Here is a 19,014-nt window from a genome sequence, read left to right on the forward strand (position 1 = left end):
CATATCTGAGAAGTGGGAGCAATCCCGAGAGAGGTTTGAGGATGGGGGCACCAGGTAGGAAATTGGCTTGGGGACACAGGCCACAGACGGGACAGGCAAGGCAGGCCCCGCTGGGGGCCCTCGGTCGAGTGTCCTCGCCTACCCCCAGGCCCATGCTCACCTACCGCGTGGACGCTGACAAGGGCTTCAACTTTTCGGTGGGCGACGACGCCTTCGTGTGCCAGAAGAAGAACCACTTCCAGGTGACGGCGTACATCGGCATGCTGGGCGAGCCCAAGTACGTCAAGACGCCCGAAGGCCTCAAGCCCCTGGACTGCTTCTACCTGAAGCTGCACGGAGTGAAGGCAGGTCTGGGGCTCAGCAGTGAGGGTGGGCAGGAGGCCGGGGGAGCCGAACGAGCCCGGGGCCAGGTGAGTGTGTCCTGAGGAGACTCCTGGGGGCTGAGTCCAGCCCCCCTCCCCACCTGAACCCCCATGCCCGCCCCTTAAGGGTCATGCCCCCAGCCCTCTGCTCAGTTCCGCTTCCCGTTTCCTTCTCTACCCTGTGACCCCAAGTCTGTGCACCCAGCCAGGACCCCGCTCCTGACCCTGCTGTCAGCTGCCTCACTATAGCACCCCAAAATGAGTTCCCTGCAAACTCGCCCTCCCCAGGCTCTCCTCTCCGGGAATGGGGCTCCGGGGCCCTGGTTACCCAAGCCATGAATCTGGGACCTGCTTGCCCACCTCTCACCGCGCACTAGGCCCTGCTCTCTCTCCTGGAACTTTCCACAACCTGGTCCCCTCCTCTCCTCCCCGCACCTCTGCCCAAACCAGGCCGGCTCCCTCCTTATCTGACCACCCACAGCCGGACTCCTGTTCCACTTGAGACACAGGTGGGCCCAACATTCCCCATTCAAGGCCCCCAGGACCCCGTCTCCCCCATCCACCCCAGCACGGCCCTGACTGCTAGGCTGAGCCAGCAGAGGCTTTCGGGACCCCCATCCTCACCCTGGCCCTGGTTTGCTGTGCCCAGTCACAGCCCCTGCCTCCCCCCAGGCGGCTCCTCTGGGACGCCCTCTGAACCCCACTGCCTGCCTCCTCCCCTGGCTGACCACTCCTTGACCTTCACCGTTCACTCTGCTGCCTCCTCGGGGACACCTGCCCTGAGGCCCATTTTGACTTGAGGCCCCTCCCTGTCCAGCACCTCCACGGTGGTGGTGGTTGATTTTGAGCCCACGAGTTCCCTGATGGCCTGGCCGCATGTGTCTCCTTCCGTGTCATGAGTGGGGCCTGGCATTGCCGTGGCTCAGCTGGTGCTCTGGAGGGCTTGAGAGGCCTGGGAGTGGGATGGATTCTGGGGAGTGTGGTTTTGGGTGTGACTGGGTGTTTGTGAATGGGCTTCCCGGGTCACTCAGCAGTGAAAAGTCTGCAGGGCAGGAGACAGGGGTTTGACCCCTGGGTCGGAAAGATCCCCTGGAGAAGGGAATGGCTACCCACTTGCCTGGAGAAGCCCGTGGACAGAGTAGCCTGCTGGACTACAGTCCTTGGGGTTGCAAAGAGTCAGACAGGGCGGAAGCGACTTAGCGTGCACGCATGGGTGTTTGTGGAGGCTGATTTGGGATGTGTACTTGGAGATGGGTGGAGTGCATGGGTGTGAATTGGTGGCCAGTGAAGTTGCCTGTGTGTGTGTGCTCACGTGTGTGCACATAGGTGGGAGAGTGGTGTGGGTGTGGGCTCATGGGGGGTGCGGCGGTATAGGAGAATGCACAGGAGTCTGTGGGCAGAGGGGAGGGTGGCCTCAGTTTCCTCAGGAGCTCCCACTTCGCTGGGCCTGGGCTGAGAGGCTGAGGAGGGCAGGACCAGGTGGGGAGACCCTGGGCCCTGAAGTGCCCTTGGCCTCTGCTCCTCCCCCAGCTGGAGGCCCTGAACCAGTCCATCAACATCGAGCAGTCGCAGTCGGACCGAAGCAAGCGGCCCTTCAACCCCGTCTCGTGAGTGTCTGAGCCATGGCGGGGGAGGTCCCCAGGAGGGCTCCCCTGGCAGGAGCCAAGGAGGGCCAAAGGCACCCACAACGTGCCCCTCCCACACATTCCTGACCCCGGGGCCCCTCCATGGCCTGGCTCTCCGCAGCCCCTCTTCCCTGGCCCCTGAGTACCCTGCCCCTCCTCTGCAGGGTCAATCTGCCCCCCGAACAGGTCACGAAAGTGACTGTGGGGAGGCTGCACTTCAGCGAGACCACTGCCAACAACATGCGCAAGAAGGGCAAGCCCAACCCCGACCAGAGGTGAGCGGGCTGTGTCCCTTCCCCGGAGCCCCTCCATTTCTGAACACCAGGGGCTGGAGGGTGTCTCCCCGACTCCACCCCCACCCCCGCCCGCGCCCGCCCGTAGCATGCCAGGAACGGAGTCCCAGAGATTGACCCACTTCCCAGATGAGGGACCTGGGTTTCAGAGCCCTTCACCACTTACCGATAGGAGAGCGGAAGCTGGCTTCCTATCTGTTTCCGCCCCCTAGTGGACACTCAGGTTCCTTCTCTGCAGTGCGTGCTTAGTCGCTTCAGTCGTGTCTGACTCTGTGCGACTCCTTGGACTGTAGCCCCCACCTCCCACCCCAGGCTCCTCTGTCCATGGGGATTCTCCAGGCAAGAATACTGGAGTGGGTTGCCATTCCCTCCTCCAGGGGGTCTTCCCGACCCAGAGATCGAACCTACATCTCTCTGTCTCCTGAATGGACAGGCGGGTTCTTTACCACTAAAGCCACCTGGGAAGCCCCTCCTCTGTCTGGTGGGGTGGTCATGCTCTCCTCCCGGGTGCCGGGAGCCTGGGGGAGATGACCAAATGCACTGTACATCTGACCCAGGAAGGCTGGTGGAGGTGGGAGGGGAATGGGGCGGGACCCTGGGCACCTCTGAGACCCTCTTATGTCCAGGTACTTCATGCTGGTGGTGGCCCTCCAGGCCCACGCACAAAATCAGAACTACACACTGGCCGCCCAGATCTCAGAGCGCATCATCGTCCGGGTGAGGGCCACCCCCCCACAAGGGGCTGAGAGTCCTCCCTAGACCTGGGAGAAACAGCACCCAGGAGAAATACAGGGTCTTCAGGGGTCAAGAGCTGGAGTGCTGATCCTGTGTGTCCCTGGGCAAGGTTCCCACCCTCTCAGGGCCAGTATCTCCTTCACAATAAAGTGTGGAGGTGGCCAGGACCCGGTTGGTGGCTTTTCTGAAAGTTGCAGCCATGGGAGGACAGTTTAAGTTGGGCATAGGGGTGTGAGGAGCTCCGGCTGGAGCTGGAGGGGTGGCTGTGGGGTTTCCCCCTTTCCCAGGGCGCTGCGCGTCCCCCAACCCCCAGGACTGATCCAGCCCCAACTCCTGCCAGGCCTCCAATCCAGGCCAGTTTGAGAGTGATAGCGAGGTGCTGTGGCAGCGGGCGCAGGTGCCGGACACGGTCTTCCACCATGGCCGTGTAGGCATCAACACGGACCGGCCCGATGAGGCGCTGGTGGTGCACGGCAACGTCAAGGTCATGGGCTCGCTCATGCACCCCTCGGACCTGCGGGCCAAGGAGCATGTGCAGGAGGTGGGGGCAGGGCCGAGGGCGGGGACTCCCTGAGCGGGGAGGAGCCGATGGCAGGGGCGGGGCTATCTTATGGGCGGGGCTCCTAGGGGCGGGGCTCCAGGGAAAGGCCTTGGAGGAGGTTGGCCCTGGGTCTCTGGATCCCGCCACACTGGTGGTAGCAGGGTCTACTCCCTCCACACTCCTGCCACCGGAAGGGCCCAGGAGGGGAGGGGTTAAGTTGGGCCCTGGTTCCCGCGCAGGTGGACACCACCGAGCAGCTGAAGAGGATTTCGCGCATGCGGCTGGTGCACTACAGGTACAAGCCGGAGTTTGCCGCCACTGCCGGCATCGAAGCCGCTGCGCCAGAAACGGGTAAAGATCTAGGGGCTGGGATCCGGCATCTGGTAACCCCGCCCCTGTCCCTGTCCTCTGGAAACTCTACTTCCAAGAACCCCTTCCCTCGACTCCTGGAACCCCGCCCCTGGGAATCCTGGCCCTCTGGGAGACCTGTCCTTTTGCCCTGAGCCCCTGCACTTTGACACTGGAAGTCTGGCATTTGTGGTCCCGGGATCCCCGCTCCTCTGTTCCCTGCATGAATCTGGCCTTTATTCTCCTGGATCTCTGTCCCCTTTCCCTTGTGGTCCTTACTTCCGAGAATCTGCCCCTACCCGCACCTACCCCTTCGAACCCCACACCTTGATCCCTGGAACTGCCACCCTGCTCCAGGGCTCCCTGGATCTTAGATCTCTAGCCCCCAGAATTTCACCCTCACCAGTCCCAGTCCCTGCCTACATTATGGTGCTGTGGGCAGACCTTCCTCCAACACACACTTGGCTTGTCCCTCCCCAGGTGTCATCGCTCAGGAGGTGAAGGAGATCCTGCCCGAGGCCGTGAAGGACACAGGAGATGTGGTCTTTGCCAATGGGAAAACCATAGAGAACTTCCTGGTGGTGAACAAGGTCTGTGGGTGGGGGAACTGGAAGGAGCCCAAGAGGCAGAAGGGTGGACCAGCTGGAGGGCATTCAGCACCGCCCCCATAGAGACAGGGCACTGAAGTGCAGAGTTGGAGCATCCCCTCACTCCAGTCTTCCCTCATGCTGCTTCTAGAGCCCCCTCCCCACCCTACAGGGAGAGGTGGAGGTGGGAGATGAGGACTTGGCCAGTCTGTGGCTGTGTGATCAAGGGCAAGAGGAACCTCATGAGAGTCATCTTCCTCTCCTGCAAAAGGAAGGGAACAATCATTACAGCTGAGAACTTCTCATGTTGTTTTGTTGTTCAGTGGCTCAGTCATGTCCGACTCTTTGTGACCCATGGACTGCAGCACGTCAGGCTTCCCTGTCCTTCACCATCTCCCAGAGTTTGCTCAAACTCATGTCCATTGAGTCGGTGATGCAATCCAGCCATCTCATCCTCTGTCATAGGGTCATGGCAAAGTTTTAACACATGGTTTGTTGAGGATGATGTTTGTAACTTTCCTGGCATGAGGCTGGGTGCCAGTGAGCATGTCCTAGGTCTTGGCCTCTGCTGAAGTCTTAGACACTGTGTCCATCAAAGGGGGAGATGGAGGCGAGAGGCTCTGAGGACCATGGGTTCTGACCATGGGTGGGGAAAGGTGCACAGGTGGGATGGTGTTCAGAGGCAGGAACAGGGAGCTGGGGGAGCTGAGGCTGGACGAGAGGTGAGGCTGGCCTGGGTGGGGCTTCGAGGGCTCCCTCCTGCTCCCCCCCCCATGGGCCCGTGGCCTGGGCCCCCCAGGGGCTGACTGTGCCCTCGACACTGGCCATTTCCTGCGGCAGGAGCGCATCTTCATGGAGAACGTGGGTGCCGTGAAGGAGCTGTGCAAGCTGACGGACAACCTGGAGACGCGCATCGACGAGCTGGAGCGCTGGAGCCACAAGCTGGCCAAGCTGCGGCGTCTTGACAGCCTCAAGTCCACCGGCAGCTCGGGCGCCGTCAGGTGGGGGCGCGGGCTGGGGGAGGGCCTGACCCCCTTCCCAGGGGCACCTCTGACCTGGTCCTCTTGCTGCAGCCATGCAGGGAGCCAGTTCAGCCGGGCAGGCAGCATCCCCCACAAGAAGAGACCCCCCAAGGTGGCCAGCAAGGTGAGGGTGGGCAGGATGGGGGGCAGGCTGGACTGGGGCCTCCCCATCCTCATGGAGTCTTTCCAGCTGGTGCCTCTCCCAGCTCACTGATTAGAAGCACTTCCTCGCCCCTCCCCTCCCGACCCTCTAGCTCTCCCAGCTCCTGGTTCCTCCTCCCTCTCCCTGTGCCTGCTGGGGAGATGAGTAGCCTTTGTCCCCCACCTCCAGCAGAGCCCACGGTGGGCAAGACCACAGGCTCCCTAAGTCTGGGCCTTCGTCCCCTTTTCTCTTGGTCCTCAGTCATCATCTGTGGTCCCAGACCAGGCCTGCATTAGCCAGCGCTTCCTGCAGGGAACCATCGTGGCCCTGGTGGTGGTCATGGCCTTCAGGTGACTGGTCCTCCAGACTCTGGGGGTGGCTGGCTTGGGGCATCGGGCTGCCTGCAGGCCTGGGCTTGGGGGAGCAGGAGGCCATGGCCTGGGAGATGAAGTGGCTGAGCTCTTGGGGAAGGAGCGGGGGGCTGCCTTATCCTGTCTCCTCCTCCCCCCGAGACTGGGGAGACCCACATACAGCCATCCCTTTGAGAGCCTGTCCCCTGGGACCAAAAACCACAGGCCCCCATGCTGGGGAGAGGGCGCTGGTCCGTGGCTCTGGCTCTAACAACGGCCCTTTCCTGCGGCCCCCAGTGTGGTGTCCATGTCCACATTGTACGTGCTGAGCCTGCGCGCCGAAGAGGATCTGCTGGAAAGTGATGGGTATGTCCCTGGAGGCCTGGCTACCAGCTGTCACCAGGCCAGGTGGGGCTGGGCTGGGCGGCCAGGGTCAGAGGAGCCCTGGAAAATGTCTCCTGTAAAGGGGGCTCCACCTCAAGATCTGACCCCACCGGGGGTTTGTCGGGGGGGGCGGTGGGGGGTCAGAACGTCCCCTGGTTTGGCGGGGGAAGCAGCTGCTTCGCTGTCCTGCTGAAGCTGGTATTGCTTCTCCAGGTAGCTGGGTCTCCGTGGGGCCCAGGTCAGAGCAGGGGGTGGGGGAAGGAGGGCCAGGGTGGGGCCTTGGGCTCTTCTGCCCACTGTCACCCTCAGCCCTTGGGCCATCTCTGACCGTGTCTTCTCTCTCTCTCCTCCCCTTGCCTGCGCCCCTGTTTCCTCTCTGCCACCCCTTAGCTCTTTTGCCGTGTCTACTTCCTGTCTTCTGGCCCTGCTCCGGCCCCAGCACCCTGGGGGGAGCAAGGCCATGTGCCCATGGTACGTGTCTGGACCAAGCCCTCTCTCTGCTGCCTCCTTTCTGCCTTCCCTGTCCACCTCCTCACGTCCTTCCCGCTTCTCTGCAACTCCTAGCCCAGGCTCGCCCAGCCCCTCTGAGCTCAGCCCACCCTTCCCCAGCAGGTCCAGCCAGAGCTTTGGGACCACTCAGCTCCGACAGTCCCCCGTGACCACTGGGGTGCTGGGCCCACAGCCCTCTCTGCTGCTGGGTGCGTGCTGGGGGTGGGTTTGGAGTGGGTAGGTTGGGGAGTGGTGGATGTGTCCTGGGTGGGGAGCTGTGCTGACCCCTCCGGCTCATACAGCCTCTGGTTGTATGGTCCTCAGGTACCACTGGCCCGACCAGCTCAGCCCCAGCTCCGGCGCTCCGCACCTTGGACCTGTGCTCTACCCACCCCTGCCCGGTCATTTGCTGCTCCTCGCCCAGCCCCACCCCCTCCACCGACCCTAGTCTGGGCCCCAGCCTTAATCCCAGTCGTGGTCTCAGCCCTAGTCCCAGCCCCCCCACCAACCGCTCAGGTATGGCTCGCCTGGGGCCCAGGGTTTGGCTTGAGGGGTTTTTACATGAGGCCTAAGAAAGGCCCCAAGGACCCATTAGTGGGAGGGTTTGATCTCCTGGAGCCCAAATAAGGTTCTGGAAAAACATTGAGACCAAGAGACAGAGGGGAGTGACCTGGAGTCCCGTGGGGCCCTCGAGACAGCTGGATAGGAGGCTGCCCACGCCCTCCTCTCAGCCTGGGCCTGTCTCTCTCCACAGGCCCCAGCCAGATGGCCCTGCTGCCAGTCACCAACATCAGAGCCAAGTCCTGGGGCCTGTCAGCCAATGGCATCGGCTACTTCAAGCATCCAAAGAGCTCGAACCCCGTGGCCAGCCCTGTGGTCCCCTTCCCTGGGGGCCAGGGCAAAGCCAAGAATGGCCCCAGCCTTGGTCTCCATGGCCGGGGCCGCCGAGCGGTTCCCGAGCCTGGCCTGAGCCCTGCTCAGCCCACTCAGGCCTGGGGCCAGCCAGGTACCTGCCCTACCCTCTGCCCACTTCAGCCCAGCCTTGCAGGGCTCACTGGCCAGGGCCCATTTCAGCCCATCACCAGACTCCCTGGGTGCAGAGTTGTTGGTCCACATTCACTGAACGTGACTGAGTCCCAGGAATCAGGCCAGGCTGATTCTGTAGCCTTGTATCGATGGCCTTGGTTAATCCTCAGAACACTCCCGTGAGAACAGAATCGTCCCCATTGTTCACACGAGGAGATGGAAACTTGGGTGAAGTGACTTCCTAGGATCATATAGTCTGTTAGTGGCAGAGATGGAATTTGATCCCATGTCTGCCTGGCTCCTTCTGTGTCACCCTGCCAGGGCAAGGAGGGTGCTGTGGTCCCCCCAGTTTTCCAAACCTCAAACTTTTGATTTTAACAAAGCTAGAGAACCCTTTACTGTATTCATTTTCAAACTGGGTGTCTCCGAACTTCCCCCACCCTCCACCCCAGGCTGCCTAGGAGGTTAAGGGGAGGCTGAGAACCTTCCTGGTTTCAACCAGGCACCTCTGGCTCTAGGTACTGGGCCTCTTCATCAACTTTCATTTGATGGGTTTTGTGGCCTAAAGGAAAAAAAAAAAAAGCTTTGAAACTGCTTTGCTGAGATTGAAGTTCAAAGTGATGGGGAAACCCCACGAGGTAGATGCTCACTAGGCACCATTTCCTGGGTTCCTGCTCTGTGGCTGGCTCTGTACAGGGCACCCGGGGGTGATGGAGGCAGATGAGCCATGCCCCCGAGGGCTCACAGACACGAACAGCAGTGTGGCAAGGCTTCCCTCACCTGTCCTGAGGGGACACAGAGGCAGCTTGGCGACTGGGGAGGGCACGGAATCTGGACTGAGGTGGGGATTCATCAGGGGAGGTGTCCCTGAAGGAGGTGACATGGAAGTTGAGTCCCTGAAGGACAGCGGGGCCCTGATTTGTGTGTGTGAATACTCCTACCATGGCTGATTTCAAGCTACCAACTTGACATCCCTGAGCCCTGAACTGGGGAGAAATGTGTGCAGTCAGGAGCAGAGTCCTAAAGAGTGGGCTCCTGAACGCTCCTGGCAGGGGGTGTGGATAACCCATCCCTGCTCCTGGGTGTTCTGGGTCTGTCAAGGAGGCAGACCTTGGGCTCATGGAAACTGGAGAGTCCTGGGGCTGCTGGGGAAGGTAGTGGTGTGACCTCAGTCTAAGTGGGAGCTGGAAAGAATAATCTAAAAGTTATTCATGCTAAAGTGTGAATGACTGATCCAAGCCAAGCAAGGGAAGATTTGACTCCTCATTTGCGTCCTGACTTGTCACTCTCCTTCCTGCCCCAACAGCCTCTCTCCTTGCAGACCCAGTGCCATCCCTGACCTCCATCCAGGTGCTGGAGAATTCGATGCCCATTACTTCCCAGTACTGCGCTTCAGAGGATGCCTGCAGGTGGGTTTGGCTGCCTCCCTATACGCCCCCAGGACAGGTTCCCTTGGGTGACATGAGGCCAGGGGAGAGGATCTTGCTCCCCTCAGGGAGGAAGTTCCCTCACAAGGCGGGGCAGCCCCTTCCAGGCCCTCGAAGGGCTCCCCTCTAGTCTGGGGGCTGAGGAATTGATGGGCGTTAGGGGTGGGGTGGCAGGGTGCCCTTGGGTTGAGGAGCCAGCTTGGCCCTTTCAGGCCTGGAAACGTCACCTACCACATCCCTGTCAGCAGCAGCACCCCCCTGCACCTCCGCCTGACCCTGCAGATGAAGTGAGTGCCGGCCTGGGGGATGGGGGCGTGGTGGTCCGGCGACCTGGGGGAGGTTGGGGGGAGCTGAGGGGGCTGCTGGCTCTCCTGCCCGCTCCGTGCTTCACTGGCTGTGTGACCCAGCAGTCTCCGGGCCTCAGTTCCTCATCTGTGAAATGGGCTGTGAAGAGTGTGTGGGACAGGGAAGGGGCTTGTAGCCATCAAGGGCCTGGACAGATGTGCCTCGTTGACTGGCCGAGAGGATTCAGTGGCCGGTTTCTGTGGGGAGAGGGAGGCCGAGTGGAGGGCTGGCTGGGAGGGGCCTGGGGTGGAGGAGCTCGGAACCCCAATTCCCCACTGACTGGGCCTTCCCCAGCTCCTCGTCCCCCGTGTCCGTGGTGCTGTGCAGCCTGATGTCAAAGGAGGAGCCGTGTGAAGAGGGGGGCTTTCTACAGAGCCTTCACACCCACCAGGACACCCAGGTAAGGGGCGACTGGGAACCCATGGGCCAGCCAGGCCAGAGCTTCCTCTCCCCGGCACAACTGAGCCCCCAAGTAGGTGAGGAGCGGGAGCCAGGGTTAGAGCAGAGGCGTCTCCACAAGGGACCCTTTAGGGCCTGGGCCTCTGTGCCCCAGGGAGGGGGTGTGTACGCACCCCTCCATGGCAAGTGTCTCCCGGCCCTGCCCTGCCCAAGGCCTAGCCTGAGGTGAGCACAATGGAGGAGACAGAGGGCGTCCTGGGAGCCCGGCAGGGAGAGCTGACCTTGTCGGGTTGCAGGGTCAGGGTGCCTGCCTGCAGGTCATGCTTGATTAAGACGAGACCTGAAGGACGATGTGGGATCAGCCGGGGGAAGGAAAGGGGACAGCGTCCCAGGAGTCAGGGAACAGCATGTACAGTGGCTGGGCCACCAGGGAGGGCATGGTGTGCCGGCAGAGTTGGAAGCACGGCGAGGATCATGCCTCAGAGGAGCCAGGAAGGAGGCTGGAACTCAGGCTTGGGCGGGGGCGGTGACTCAGTCCCATCTGTGACTTTGGAAGGTCTTGGGCTGCGTGGAGGGGGCTGCCTCATGGTCTGGGAACCAGGCGGCTGGGACCCAGTCACTGTCCAGCTCCTCTCTGGCCACATGACGCTCAGCACAAGTTAAGGCAGTTTCTCCTCACCGACTTGTGTGTTTATTCAATCAATATTTCTTGGGGCGTCCCCTGTCCCCGGCCCTGGGCTGGGCCCAGCTGAGGGGAGCCAGAGATGGGGCAGAAACAGACGTCGCCTTCGAAGAACGCAGTCCCTCGCCAACAAGAAAAGAGGTGCAGAAGTAGCTGGCGTAGAGGATGGAGTGCTGAGAGCCCTAAAGAGGCTCAGGCCCCAGGGCCTGGCAGACAGGGGAGAGCAGAGATGGGTGAGCCCCAGCTCAGCCACATGTCGCCATGCGAGTTTAGGCAGATAACTCAGCAGTGTCCTCATCTGTAAGCAGCACCTCCTCAGCGGCGTGTAGCCAGGACGAGCTTAGTGAGACACTCCCATGGGCCCGGAGCACCGTGGTGAGAGGGGAGGCAGTGAGACAAGAGGCCGAGGGGCCCTCAGTGCCGGGCAGAGCATGCAGATGGTGGCCCCTACTGCTCCCCAAAGCAGAACTTGTGCCCTCCAGCCTCTCCTGATTTCTGCTTCTCACCTCTTGTGGCTCAGTTGGTAAACAATCTGCCTGCAATGTGAAAGACCTGGGTTTGATCCCTGGGTTGGGAAGATCCCCTGGAGAAGGGAAAGGCTTCCCATTCTAATATTCTGGCCTGGAGGATTCCTTGGACTGTATAGTCCATGGGGTCACAGAGTCGGACACGACTGAGTGACTTGCACTTTCCTTTGTAAAACCTGCTACAGAGCCCGGGGCTGTGATGGTCATGGCGAGGAATGCAGGTTGGGACCGGGTGGGGGTGGGGGGCTGTGCCGCTGTCCTGACCCCTCTTCCCCTCCCTCCCCAGGGCACCTCCCACCAGTGGCCAGTAACCATCCTGTCCTTCCGCAGATTCACCTACCACTTCCGGGTGGCATTGCTGGTGAGCAGGGCTCCCCACCTCCCGGAGACATTCAATGTGGGGCTTGGGGGAGAAGTGGGCGGGGGGCGTTGAAAAGCACACGGTGGGACCCGGGGCAGAGTCAGGTGATGACGTCAGCAGGGGGCCTGCCTCCTGCCTGACTCGAGCCACTTCACTGGTTCCCCCTGCCCTTCCACCCAGGGTCAGGCCAACTGCAGCGCGGAGGCCCCGGTCCAGCCGGCCACGGACTACTACTTCCACTTCTACCGCCTGTGTGACTGAGCTGCCCTCTGGAGGCAGTGCCACACCAGGGCCCGGGGTTTCCCGGGCGCCCCTGCCACACTGGATGCAATGGTGTTACACTGGAGCCCGCCGCTGGCACTTCTTTGGAGACTGAGCCGGCCTGGCCCTCCCTGCACCTGGTGAAACTGGAAGTCCTCACACTGGAGCTGCTGTTCCCGCTGGCGGCACCCCCACACCACGGACGGAGCTGGAGAGAGACCTGCTGAGCCAATTCACGTCTATGCAGACATGGCCGATGCAGGCCTGGCGATGTCAGTGCCCAGAGGTGGGGGAAGCTGTGACTCTGTCCAGAGCCCACCTTCCCTGCCTCCCCTTCTGCCACTGGGAGCCGTCCCTTTTTGGGGAGAGGACCTGTCTGCCTTTGGTACTGCCGGGGACTTGGCACGAGCCCTCAGAAACCTGGCCGAGTCAAGAGTTGGTGGAGGGCGGACAGCCCTCTCTCAAAGCTTCTCCCTGGGGAGGGTTAGGGAGCAGACGTTTTAGGGTTTGACTGTTACTGGACTCGGACTTCTAAGCTTTAAGCGTGGCCCAGGAGGTCTCTTCTCCTGGAAGAGCTTGGCTCCAAGAGCTCCCAGGGCAGCTGAAGCCAGCCCTGGATGGGCTGGCAATTGACCATGTGCCTTCTATACACTCAGTGCCTGGCTGAACCAGGGGTGGGGCCAGTGGGCCAGGTAAGCCTTGGATCCTAGAACCTGGAGTATCCCAAAGGGAAGTTCCCTGTGCAGCCACACAGCCTGGGCTCCAGGGAGCTTCCACTGGTCTCTGAGCAGAGGAGCAGGAATCCATGCAAAGCAGCAGGCTGGTCTTGGCTGGTGGATGAGTGGATGCAAATAGCTTTTGCTGTTATTAATGAAGTAATTACTAAAATGCACTTAAACCAGGGCAGGAGAAGAATGGAGATGGAGAGTCCCGAGTGGACCAGAGCTCTGGCGGTCTCTTGAAAGGCAGGGCCCTGGCTCTGATCCGTCCCTGGGAGCCTCGAGACACCCTCCCCACTCTGACCAACAGGACGGGCCTCTGCCCTGCCTCCTGTCTGCTGGTGGCCTCACCTTCCCAGGTCAAGGGCCCCATGCTGGGCTCGGCCAGCCAGGCTGGTGGCCCTGTGCTCGGCAGTAGGCCCCAGTTCTGCCCATCCTCTCTGGAGCAGAGCAGTGGGTTTGGGTTACTGAAGCCTTATCTCAAGTGCCAACGTTAACCTTTCTTAGTGGGTATCTAGAGCCTTCTGAGGCCACAGCCAGGCTCATGGAAGGAGTGGAAATCACTGCGCAGTGTCTGCCGAGGGTTCAGAAATGTGGACAGAACTGCCGTCCTCGCCTGGTGATGTTCTGCTGCCTCTTTGGGAGCCAGGCCTTGCCCCTCCTGCCTCTCGTTCTCAGCTTTGAGTGGGAGCCTTTCAGGGGAGACCTGAATCCTAAAGAAGCCTAGGAACCATGGACCCCGTTCCACTATGGATATCAAGCACTTGTCCACACTGGCAAGATGGGGGGTAGCCAGGATACCTCACCTCCCAGCCCCTCCACAGTGGGATTCCACGCCCTTCGTCTGACATAGGAATTAGACAGTTCCCCACACCACTGCTTCCCCGGTAGCTCAGTTGGTAAAGAATCCGCCTGCAATGCAGGAGACCCCCTGTTCGATTCCTGGGTCAGGAAGGTCCGCTGGAAAAGGGATAGCTACCCACTCCGGTATTCTTGGGCTTCCCAGGTGGCTCAGCTAGTAAAGAATCCATCTGCAATGTGGGAGACCTGGGTTCAATCCCTGGGTTTGGAAGATCCCCTTGAAAAGGGAATGGCTACCCACCCACTCCAGGATTTTGGCCTGGAGAATTCCTTGGACTGTATAGTCCATGGGATCAGAGTCGGACATGACTGAGCAACTTTCAGTTCACCACACCACACAGGTGGCTGAGCCTTACTTAGCACTACTGTTCTTCTCCCCACTGCAGGAACCCTCCATAAATGCCATAAACCTGCCGAGCCTTGCCCCTTATGACAGGATTCTGGGGCTTCCTCAGTGGGGCTGCAGGTTTCTTGGACCACAGTCCCTTAACTGGAGTTAAAGTACTTAAACTGGAAAGTGACCCTCCACTGCCCCCTGGAGCCACCTGGACACAGCATTGCCCTAATCTGGTTAGCAGCTGGCTGTTTCCATGCCTGGGGAAGGGGTCCTTTGTGTGGAGGCTGGGGCCAAGTGGGGCTCCAAGCTGCTCAAGGGTGGGGGGGTGGGGGGGGGTCAACCTTGGACCAAAGTTGCCTTAAGCCCAGGGAGGCAAAAGGGTTTCAGGAAAGGCCAGTGGGCCACCTGCTGGAGGCTGACAGCTGCCCAGCGGGTGCTGCTGACTGGGTGTCTTGGCTGTATCCCCTACCCATGGTCCAGCAACCCACCCCTCCCTTCCTCTCTCCCGTTTGGCATTTACTCCGGTAGCCATTGGGCTAATCTCCCCAAGCTTCAAGCTGTATATAGGGCCTCTGAATGCACAAGCACCCCCGTCCACATTACAGCCTCCAAGAAAGCCTGCATGTGCATAGCGCACCCCCTCCCTCCAACATAACTGTCCCCCACCATCCTTCCCCTGAGCTCTGACTCGTATTTATCGTACCAACTCTGACTCGAGCGGGCAGAGGGAAGTGGCCCCAGGCTGCTTGCTTCCTGTCCCCTGTTCTTTTCTGAAATAAATATACGTATATAAATAAATGTATAAATACTGCTTTGTATCTGAGCTTGCTTCCTGTCTTCTTGAAATTGTTCCGGGGCGGGATGGGGGTGGGGGGAGGATGGGGTCATCTGTGGGGCTGGGGCCATGTAGAGCCCAGAGCCTGATAGATGCTCTGTACCCCATTATCCCTCGTAGCTTCAGGCCTGGGAATAGGACGCATTAGCCCCTCCCCCTAGTCACACCCCACGGATCTACTGCTGCCCAGCCTGGGTTAGAAGGCGCCACCTTAGGGACAAGCTGAGCCTTTCAAGGGTCCCTGGCTACACTGAGAGGAGGGGACTGACCCTGGGACAGACTTAACTGGTGTGGGTTCCTAAGGAAGTTTACTCTAGAAGCCGCAGAAGAGGGCAGGCTCAGTCCCTTCCTGTCCACAGGAAGCCCTCAATTCTAAGGATAAGACAGTCCCCACATTCCCCTCCTAGGCAGAGCGCAGGGCTTCCCAGCCACAGGAACTATCTGGGAGGCAGCAGAGACACAGGAAGGGGAGGGACTGGGGAACCATGGGTCCCAGCACCAGACAGGATGTCACATCTGCCTTTATTGTAGCAACAGGTGGGACACTTCCAGCCACAGTAAAAAAAAAAAAAAAAAAAAATTAATTTACAAAAGCAGGGATTCAGTGAAGCTGCCCGGTTGGAACCTGAAAGAGAAGGGTATCAGAATGAGAGCAGGGACCCATCTTTCCATCAGCTTCCCTCACAGAGCCCCTCCACTAAGTGACTAAACATCAGTCAAAATTTATCTTCAATGACTGAGAACGCTGAAACCGACTAAAATGGAACTCCTGGCAGCAAGTCCTGGATCCTGGCCCCCCGCCTGGCCACTTGCTGATGGCTCCCCAGCCACTGTGCGTGATGTGTAAGAACAGAGATGGAACCACATGAAGCCTGTGCCCACAGCCCAAGGCAGTACATTCCAGCACCAGACCCACGTCAGACAATGTGGAGACCTCAGATCTGACACAGGTCCCACTCGGCTCAGATTCCCATCAGGGGACAGGGAAATAAGCCCATGTGTCTGGTGTCCCTCTCCTTTCTGCTCAGTCTGTCTCCATTAGCCAAGGGGTCACGCAGGCCCGAGGACCCCGATGTGGGGGTGTGGAGGTTTCTCCAGCATCCCACCCTGTCACCGCTCTTACCTTAGGAGCTCATATGTAGATGCCGACCCAGAGCAGCAGGAAGAGGACTCCAAAGCCCATGAAGAGGGAGGCCACCAGGGAGATAAGGAGCTCTTTGTAGATATCCCGGGTGTACTTGGTGGATGTGACCTCATAACTGGCAGGGTGATTAAGGAGAAGCAAAGGGGTGGACTATGCAGGGCAGGGAACCCAGTCAAGGCATCTCTGGGAGAAAGGCATGGGCTGAGAGCTTTCCAGGAGGCTGGTCTGGCTCTGTGCAGCTGGGCAGAGGGGTCCAAGAGATGACCTAGACCCTGGCGCTCCTACTGTTGGGGCCCGGTTCAGGAAAGCAGGAGAGACTCCACCTTGAAGCCTGTCATCCATCTTAAAGACAGGATATGAACCCTGCCCAGGAAGTGAGGAAACCACTGCTAGTGTGAACCAGGTCTGGAGACTTCCCTCCCCACGGACGGCAAACGGAGATTACACTAAGGTCAGGCGACCCCTGTTAGATTAACCATGGAGACATCCCCCCTTGATGTATAATTACTGTCCCCCCCACCACCACCAATCTTAATTGTCTGTTCTCCTAGCACCTACTTATTGTAAAACTCAATCATGTACAACAAAGGGATTGCTAACATGTAACCAGTCAAGTAGTGGGGGGTATATAGCTGGGCCTCTCAGAAACATCAGGGTCCTTGTTGGGAACCGATTCCCCTTGGACCCGCTGGAGTAATAAGCTGTGTTCCACTGTCGAGTGTCCTCCAAGGTGTGCTTTGCAACTCTGATTCCACAAGACCCTTCCACCACCCAAGGTCACACAGCTAACGAGCAGCAAAGCTGGGACTAGCCCTCTGATCTCAACACCTGAGTATATCGCTTCTTGTAACACTTTTCAACTTCAGGTCCCTGTGCCCAGCTTTCAGTCCAGCCAGACCGTCTGCTTACTATGAAACCTGAAGAGCAAACTGAGCTCACCAGAACTTGGAAAATAAGGCCACAGCCTGACTTGGAATGTCAATGGCCCCTAGCCCTTCAATTTCTGACTGTCCTGCTTCATGCCAGAACAAAAGTGGCTGGGTGCATGTACCCAGTGTAGTTCCTCCCTCCAGGTCCCACATCACTAACTCTGGCCCACTGGCTGCTCAATCAAAGGATACACGAAGAACCAGGCGGTGAAGAACATGCCAATGGCCAGCAGCACGACGGTCAGGTGGGGAAAGACAGCCGGGTTCACGGGGCTGGTGTATCTGCTCATGGCCTCAAGTTCCTAGGGGAAGGCATGAGATCAGAGCCACTGAAGAATCACAAGACTTCAACCTGGGAGGATACGGGGTGATCGGAGCCTCATGCTGCTGTGACTGCAAGAAGCTTATTTCAGCCTGGGAGACAGGGACATCCTTCCTGGTTCCTTTGACAGAACCACTGTTAAATGATACCTTTTGGGAATGACAACGATTATGATGACATCTTAAACTAAGGTGGTACTTTGTCTTTCCAGTAGGAGATGAGAAGGGCAGCTAAGAGTCAGAGGCTGAGACACACAAGGGGACTGATTAGCTACAGATCAATAGTCCTTAACATTTTTTGGTTTTGGCTGCACCATGCAGTTTGTGGGATTTTAGTTTCCTGACCAGGGAATCGAACCTGCGTTCCCTGCATTGAAAGCGCAGAGTCTTAACCACTAGACTGTGGGGGAAGTCTGGTCCTCAACATTGTCTGAGGCCACTGATCATCATGGGAAAAAACAAAACAAAACATGATGAAAGGTCTGGACTCTTTGCCTGGGACAAATGACACACAAGAAAAAGTGTGCGGGAGGGGTGAGTCCCTTCACTGTTCACCTGAAACTATCATAACATTTTTCTTTAATTGGTTATACCCCAATACAAAATAAAGTGCTTTTTTTTTTTTAAAGAAAAAGTTTGCTTATGGTTTTAGGAGCTTTATGGACCCATGTCTGAGCTTGGTAGACACCAAGCTCAGAATCCGCACTGAAAGGCAGACTCTGAACTGGTACCCAGGCCTCAACTTCTAATTCTCTATTCTTCCCACTACACAATTAAGGAATCTTGGGATCTGCAAACAAAAGACATAAGTCAAAATTCTGACTCTACTAAATACCATGAATCTCAGTAAGTGATTATAATATCTCTCTCAAAAGGTTGATGTATGATTTAAGACAAACGTCATAACATCTAACTCACTGCCTGGCATAGAGTAGTTGCTCAATAGGTGTTTGTTTCCTTCCCAAGGTTATAGGGAAGATCATGAGCTAATGCTTGTGAAAGAGGGCTGTAAAAGTAAAGTTCCGTACAAATGTTAATTTCCATTGTCACCCACCAGCCAATGTTTAAATCCAGAACATAACAACTCTAGACAAGTAAACTGAGCCCATTGTTCTAAGAGACACTGGAATTCAAATCAGTAAACATTTATGCCCACCCCCCACCCCCACCCCCCGCCCCCATAAACGATAAAGACAATCGCTGCCATTGACTTGAGCCTCCAATTGCAGGCCCCGTGTTTGGCACTGGGAATACAAAGATGAATAGACATCATCCCAGGGCTGGAGGCACGTCAGATGGTGGTCACTAGGAGGCGTGGCAGATAACAAAGAAGTCCATGACACGTGACAAGAGGGCTGTACACAGGTTGTGGGGGGCTCCCAGGATAGAGGGGGCAAGTGCCCGAGACAGTTGGAAGTGCTTCACCAAGAAGGTGACTTTTTGCCCAGGGCTGGGTAGTATGAGTACGAGTTTCGCAGCAGGGAGAAACTTGTCCGATAGAGGTAACAGTTTGACCACAGGTAACAGAGCTAAATGCTGGAAGGTATTAAAAAACGCACTCACATTCCTCATCCTTATAAATCGCGAGATCAGAAGCCCAGTGCGATCAAAACCTTACCTAAGGAGTCGGCCCCTTCCCCGCCCCTCAGTCCAAATCGAAGGATCCAGGGTCCTCCCGCCCTCTAGACCTCGGGCACCTGACGCTCTGTGAGAGAAACTGGCACAGGACGGACCCCGGGGGTCCCCAGAGCCTTGTCCTGAACTTCCCTCAACCTTCTCACCATTTTGCCGGGCACAGGATAATCCGCCACTCCGCTACAGGAAGAACACGTCGGCAGGAGCAGGCGCGCTGTTCAACCGGAAGGGGAAATGCAGTCACGCGGTTGGCATTGTGGGGCTTGTAGTCCCGTGGTTTCGGGTATGGTGGGATCTGGGGCCTTCGGGAGCCCGGGGTGGAGTAGG

The 19,014-nt window shown here is 58.5% G+C and overlaps 2 protein-coding genes across 13 annotated transcripts in view; one reads left to right on the plus strand and one right to left on the minus strand.

Annotated features, from left to right (window-relative positions):
- Positions 1 to 11,968, plus strand: part of MYRF (myelin regulatory factor) — a 32,599-nt gene extending 20,631 nt beyond the window's left edge. For 4 of the 12 annotated variants that reach the window (XM_044943597.1, XM_044943607.1, XM_044943599.1 and 1 more), the window contains 20 exons: positions 149 to 344; positions 1,893 to 1,969; positions 2,152 to 2,262; positions 2,907 to 2,997; positions 3,356 to 3,556; positions 3,796 to 3,907; positions 4,385 to 4,494; positions 5,332 to 5,492; positions 5,565 to 5,637; positions 5,917 to 6,005; positions 6,303 to 6,371; positions 6,780 to 6,860; positions 6,999 to 7,087; positions 7,203 to 7,394; positions 7,633 to 7,884; positions 9,211 to 9,313; positions 9,544 to 9,618; positions 9,971 to 10,076; positions 11,571 to 11,645; positions 11,826 to 11,968. In XM_044943597.1, the coding sequence (XP_044799532.1) occupies positions 149 to 344; positions 1,893 to 1,969; positions 2,152 to 2,262; positions 2,907 to 2,997; positions 3,356 to 3,556; positions 3,796 to 3,907; positions 4,385 to 4,494; positions 5,332 to 5,492; positions 5,565 to 5,637; positions 5,917 to 6,005; positions 6,303 to 6,371; positions 6,780 to 6,860; positions 6,999 to 7,087; positions 7,203 to 7,394; positions 7,633 to 7,884; positions 9,211 to 9,313; positions 9,544 to 9,618; positions 9,971 to 10,076; positions 11,571 to 11,645; positions 11,826 to 11,906 (2,344 nt within the window). In that variant the 3' untranslated portion in view covers positions 11,907 to 11,968. The remainder of the gene's footprint in view (positions 1 to 148; positions 345 to 1,892; positions 1,970 to 2,151; positions 2,263 to 2,906; positions 2,998 to 3,355; positions 3,557 to 3,795; positions 3,908 to 4,384; positions 4,495 to 5,331; positions 5,493 to 5,564; positions 5,638 to 5,916; positions 6,006 to 6,302; positions 6,372 to 6,779; positions 6,861 to 6,998; positions 7,088 to 7,202; positions 7,395 to 7,632; positions 7,885 to 9,210; positions 9,314 to 9,543; positions 9,619 to 9,970; positions 10,077 to 11,570; positions 11,646 to 11,825) is intronic. The other 8 variants (XM_044943600.1, XM_044943601.1, XM_044943598.1 and 5 more) reach the window with 8 other exon arrangements.
- A 3,193-nt stretch (positions 11,969 to 15,161) lies between these two features.
- Positions 15,162 to 18,639, minus strand: TMEM258 (transmembrane protein 258). Its single transcript, XM_044943609.1, has 4 exons — positions 18,616 to 18,639; positions 16,924 to 17,033; positions 15,781 to 15,917; positions 15,162 to 15,283 (listed from the first exon to the last, which is right to left on the minus strand). The coding sequence occupies exons 1-3, from the start codon at positions 18,622 to 18,624 to the stop codon at positions 15,791 to 15,793; spliced, it is 246 nt and encodes an 81-aa protein (XP_044799544.1). The 5' UTR covers positions 18,625 to 18,639; the 3' UTR covers positions 15,162 to 15,283; positions 15,781 to 15,790.
- Positions 18,640 to 19,014: the final 375 nt, after the last annotated feature.

This window comes from Bubalus bubalis, chromosome 5, assembly GCF_019923935.1.
Source record: "Bubalus bubalis isolate 160015118507 breed Murrah chromosome 5, NDDB_SH_1, whole genome shotgun sequence".
Taxonomy (NCBI): domain Eukaryota; kingdom Metazoa; phylum Chordata; class Mammalia; order Artiodactyla; family Bovidae; genus Bubalus; species Bubalus bubalis.